General features: G+C 39.8%; 1 protein-coding gene across 2 annotated transcripts in view; it reads left to right on the top strand.

Annotated features, from left to right (window-relative positions):
* Nucleotides 1–6,000, top strand: part of pik3c2a (phosphatidylinositol-4-phosphate 3-kinase, catalytic subunit type 2 alpha) — a 41,685-nt gene continuing 35,685 nt past the window's right edge. The window contains exons 1-2 of one of the 2 annotated variants that reach the window (XM_082539761.1): nt 1–108; nt 3,576–4,818. In XM_082539761.1, coding sequence (XP_082395887.1) covers nt 3,658–4,818 — 1,161 coding nt within the window. In that variant the 5' untranslated portion in view covers nt 1–108; nt 3,576–3,657. Of the gene's footprint in view, nt 109–232; nt 320–3,575; nt 4,819–6,000 lie in introns of those variants that run through there. The other variant, XM_082539762.1, reaches the window with a different exon arrangement.

Raw genomic sequence — 6,000 nt, 5'->3', positions numbered from 1 at the left:
ACCAAAAGTCCACCAACGACCTCAACAGGAACTGACGTTCCCTCTGTGCAAGTGGATGGAAAAATGCAGCTGCAGGAAAAATGGCTCCAAACGCCGCACCGCTAAAAGGTGAGGAATAAAGCTTTTTACAGCCCATGTCTGCCTGTAAAAGTTTGATCTTGTGGTTGCCTGCAGTCATCGGTTGTGTCTGAGTCGCGTTCGACCGTTTCCCGTTTGAGGAAATCAGCATTTCTTCGTTACTGTGGGTACTTGGCAGGACCAGAGCAGTTGCCCGGTTACTTTTAAAATATTAAATCATTGTCTCTCACGGAACAGTCCTGTAAGTTGTCCTTGTATGGTTAAATTCAAATGTGTTTTATGTTTACTCTCAGTTCCGTTCTTTTTGGTTGTTGTGTTCGCGCATTTAGCAGGTTTAGCGGCTAACTTAGCATCCAGCACAGGCAAAAGTTATAGTTAAAAAAAACAACTAATAAAACAGCCATTAAAAGTATCAAGGAGTGGAGTTAAACCGAGCTAACCGGATGTTTGCAAGAGAAGTTTGTTATTATTGGTTAAAAGTCACTGTTCTCGTTTGTTTATCACAAGCTGGCTTTTATTTTAAGATGTGTACAATGGGAAAATACTAAATGTTCGTGATTTATTGACAGTACACATCATGTTGGTCATGTCAGGTGAGCATCAGCAGACGTGTTAGCTAGCTGTCAAAATAATCTGTAAATAATATATGTGTGTTTGTTAACGCCAGAAATTGCTCGATATTGTTCTGTTAACGTACAGATCATGCTTTATCAAACGCGTCGTATTTACAATCTTTTTCTAAGTGTTACGTAATACTACATTTCTTGGCTGGCCACAGAGCTAAGCTTCTAACAACAGATCTGAGCTACAAACACAGGGGATGGGACCAAACTGTGTCTTCCTTGAAGTTATTCCCAAAAAGATGAGCCGGGGGATTACGACAACACGATCTTAATAGTATCAGAAAAACTACTCAGCACTCTGGTCTTATAAGACGATTATCAATTGAGGGTCGTACCTTCTTTGAACATATCATCAATTCAAACTGAATATGAACTGCTTGTGGAGCAGGGGCGCTTCCAGAATTTTTAAATAGGTGCTATAAAATAAATCGTTTACTATACAATGTATAAATCCTAATAGAAAGTTTTAACTATGAAAATATACTCAAAGTACCCAATATTAAATCAATAATTATATTAAAAAGTATATATTAATGTATATACTTCTTATAATATTATATAATGAGATCAAAATGGTTGGCTTTTTATATTTTTAAGTCTGCAAAATAGTAAGTAACTTAAGCTTTAAAATACATGGTATGATGTGCAAAGTACATTATTTGCACCCAAAGCATAGAGATGGCATAGAATAGAACTAGTTAGAAGTTTAACACCGGGTTATACAGCATAATCCTGTCAGCTTTTGTTTTAGTTTACAGGCTTGGATTCCTGCCTTGGCAACAAAGTGACTAGTACCGAAAACAGAAAATAAAAACTTGTTACTTATTTTACTATTCAAAAACAACTTGAACTTTGAACAGCTCCACAATGTGTTGCTTACTTCTGCACTTTTTCTTAGTTACTGGATGTGTAGACTGCCTGTCACTCATTAGGGCTGAAGTCAAAGTGTGAGTTCAACCTCATCGTGCTATGTTGTGCAGCCAAATGTTGCTCAAAACAATAAAACTTTTTTTAAAACTGATAAATGTGTATATCTCAGTATGTAAATCTAATTCCATGAAAACAAGCTAATAAACAATATAAATGCACATAATAGTGACAGGTAAAGCTTCTTAAAAGGTAAATTAAAATTAAGGAAGACATTTAAAATCATGATTGAGGCTTTCTGAAATCACCATTTCCAGAAGAAGAACTGTGGATTTTTTTTTGTCCATAAACCTTTTCACTTAAGCAATAATTTTTACTGGATGTGACTCAGCAGACTGATTCTCTTCTGAATAATTTAGCAGTAGTGAAGTAATGCTCAGATGTTGAATTAAGGTTAAGCACATCCTGGTATCTGCCATCAGTTGCCACAGAGAGATGGCACAATTTGCAGTGCTTGACTTGGCTCTAGTTGTTTTTTTTCTTTCTTGGCTTCTTCTCTAGAATCTTTTTTCCCCTTGTATGTTTAATGATAACGCACATTCCTATCTTAATTCAGCATCTCCTGAATGCAGTCGTTGTTATAATTCTTATAGTGTAGCATCAGTGTAGTGTTGGATCATTCTAGTAAAAAGAAATTAGGTTAATCTATTCTTTATTTTCCTTAGTCTTTTCCCTATGTTGGTTCATCGGCTCAGTCTGCAGTGCAAAACAGTTAAGTAAACCAGAATAGTATTTTTGAACATGCTTTCTCAAATTAAGCTAGTGTTTACATTCAGAATCAGGAAGTAGCTACTATTTAGTGATCAGCGCCCAGTGTGCTAGCAGTTAACATGCTCAGACCTTTTTGATTTATGACTACATAAACAAACACTAAGCTGCATTCTACATTCAGTGCAAAATCAGTTATATCTAAATCGTCTGGCATGTCTGCAGGGAGTTATGACATCAATGGCAGCATGGACCAAAGGATTGTGACACTTTTCATGCATTTAATGTCTCCGAGCTGTTTTCTTGGTAAAGTTGGCACCAACCTATCTAAGTCATTTGCTCAGTGACTGCAGCCACATTGTCACTGCGTGCTGGGGTTTGCACAGCTGAATAAGACAGTCTTGGGCCATGGTGCTAACATAATGCTAACAGATTCAGACAGAGCCAGAGGAAGCGAGAGAGAGAGAGATAGAGAGAGAGCCATTGGGCTGTTTAGCATGCCAAATTCCTCAGCTGCACAATAGTGTTAGGCTAGACTGAGCTCCAGCACAGCCAGCCTTCTCCACCACAATGGGAGGGGAAGCTCAGGAGAGGTTGGTGACGCCTGGGGAGAGAAGGAACTCACTCAACCCCAGGGCTGTGATCGTTCGATGAATGGTTGCTTTGAGTAGGCGCTGTGTCATTTTGGAATCACAAAGCACTCTTTGCAGCAATGTTTTTCACATATTATAGACGTGGGATACTCTTGGTCGTTTCCTGTTGTGGAAGGTTAGCCATAAATAGTTTGGATTTGGGGAAAAAAAGTAAAATGCAAATATTGTTTAGATTTTTGATTATGATCATTTACAAATATTTGTAATGTACACCACATAGAAGTGTATAAAAATATCATTTCTGGCTATGAGTGAGTGAATCAGGTTCATTGTCAGTGTGACAGGCCTATGATGTAGCCCAGGCTAGTTATGTGACCTAATTGATGCCCCTAGCTTCAAAACACACATAAGTGATTATTGGCTCTGCGTATGTGAAACTAGGAGTTGATCAATACAAAAAAAGCATGGTGGGCACACAGTCTCCATTCTATGCAACTACTTGTGGCCCCTGGATATCTGTAGCTTAATGGGTAGAATTATTCAATAATTTTATAGGTTAATATTTCAATTCCTTCTTCCTTGCTTTGATTCTGTTTGACCTCATCCTGTTGTCATAAATAGCTTTTCTCTCTCTTTTTTCTTTTAGGTGTTTAAAACCTTGTTCCTCAACCCTTTGGGCCACGCTGACTTAAAAGCCATCATATTCATGGCACCTTCCACTTGACAGAATGGCCCAGATATCAAGTGGTAATGGGTTCAAGCTGGATGTCCCCCAGCCAAAGGGGGTTGTGGGTAAAGAGGAAGCCCTTCGTATGGAAGAAGAGGCTTTAGCAAAATTGCAAAGGGAGAAGAAACACACTCTTACAGCTACAGCCTCCTCATCTTCCTCTGGAGCAGTATCCTCGTCTTCCTCTAAGCCAAAACCATCTAAATCTACCACTACTGTTCCTCAGCCTTCAACTTATACTAATAGACCGGACAAGGACCTCATTGTTTTCCCAGAGACCAAGAAACAGGCAGAACAGGATACGTTCAGGGATATTGATGTTGAAAAACTGACCAATGAGGAACTCGAAAAGCTCCTACTTGATGAAAACTTTGGAGCTAACAGCTCCAAAGTGTCCCGCCCCTCGTCACTTCTGGGGTTTAACCTCAGTGCCTCCTATCCTGGAGGCCATGCTTGTAGCTCATCTCCTTTCCAGAGCAGCCAGTGGACACCTGCTCTGTCCAATCCATCTAGCTCTGGTGTGTCCACTCCCACCCTTCAGCCCACACCAATGTTCCCATCAGCTCCATTTCCCAAACCAGGAACATTTCAAAATGGATTCACTCCAGCCATGACACCTTTCATGGCCTTGCCGACCATGGCTTTCACTCCCATCCAGCCTGCTGCTGCCATGGTCTTCCCACAGCCAACTGTAGACCCAGAGATGGCTAAGTTGTTTGACAAGATTGCTAGCACCTCAGAATACTTGAAGAATGGTAGATTGGCCAGCACTGATGTTAATTCCTCTCAAGCAGGTATAGCCTCTTTGGCACCAAACCCACCACCACAACAACCAGCAGTTATGGAATCTTCTTCCATCAGCCGTTTTGAATGGCTGGATCTGGACCCACTTACAAAGCGAAAGTCTGAGAATGAGGAAGCACCTCTGGAATCGGTAGATAGTTCACAGACTGTGTCAGGAGCTTCTGCGGGCGATCCCTGGGATGCAGTGCTTGAGACTAAAGGCAACAGTAGTAACAGTAGCAGCAGCCCCAAACTGGAAGGCAGAGTTTCTCACACAGGTCGGTCACAACATAGGCGGGCATCAACAGGAGCGCCCGTCGCTAGGAGTCACTCACTCAACATCCCCGAGACCTCGTCACAGCACAAAACAATCAATCAGGTGGGAACACAGTAAAATTGAAAAGTTTGAATTTTTAATTCACACTAATCATCTTTTTAGTGTTTACACAATTTTATAAAGGAGGAGAAATTTTTATCATTTTATGTCTCAACATGGTTTAGTTGTTTAGTTGTTTGCCTGTTTAGTCAGGTCACCATCAATTAAATATCAGCAGTTATACTAAGCACTGCTACTCGTCACTTCCAACCATTTACCTTATCCAGACCTTATTTATCATCCACTGTTAGAGTGCTCACAGCATAATTGCAAACGTGCATTTTAGAATGAGTGAGGGTATAAAACAAGTGGTCTTGAAACATTGGTGAGTGAGTGGGCTTAAATATTTTGTTTTAGAGCAGATGATAGCAGATTACCTCGTTCAACCAAAACACCCATGAACATGTTGCTTACAACTGCATCTATATTCCTTATTCATTCACAAGCAAAACATCCTCCTTACTTCTGCTCCCTGTAATTAAGTATTTCATTGTGGTTAGCTGCCCACCGTTTCACCTCACAATTTCCTCACAGCTCCATTTTCTGAATAATTTTGCCGTGCTGGATGGGAGTGATCTAATTTCTCAAAATGATTATTTAGATCATTCATTTGGGACAGTGCTGTGGGCAAGTGGCATGGGTTTTCTCAAATTTTTTTTTTTTTTTTTTTTTTTGTTAAAACTGAACAACCATCTGTCATCGTTTGGCTTTAGCTCTGAGTTGTGGTTGCGAGACAAGTATTTCTGTACAGAGTAGCATAGCCATACTGAGGCCTACTAGCAAAAATATACATGTGTCATTATATGTTCCTCTTTCTACTCTGAAACGCTCCTACTTTGAAATGAAAATGTTTAATCGGCAGTGCTTTTCAGACATACTGGAATATAAAAAGGTGCTATGGTATGTTTAGTTACTACTGTCTACAGCTGGTAAAAACGAGTAATGTAAATGCAGACAATACACCGATCCTTTTACTCAAATATTGCATTGCTTTACTCACAGTGGTCAAAACCACCTGCAAATCTTGATTCTTAAAAAAAAAAAAATTTATTTAGACAAAGCTCCCACTTCCTGGTCATTGTGTTTCAGTGTGTCAGTACCAAACAATGGGTCTTGGGTGCCTTTGTCACACCAGGATATATAGAGAGTATCATACCCCCCCCCCCTTTTTTTTTTTATTTTTTA

Source organism: Aulonocara stuartgranti (assembly GCF_965226115.1).
Source record: "Aulonocara stuartgranti genome assembly, chromosome: 7".
NCBI classification, from domain to species: domain Eukaryota; kingdom Metazoa; phylum Chordata; class Actinopteri; order Cichliformes; family Cichlidae; genus Aulonocara; species Aulonocara stuartgranti.
Note: the sequence above shows the minus strand (reverse complement) of the source record. Positions and strands in the feature narration are given on the sequence as shown.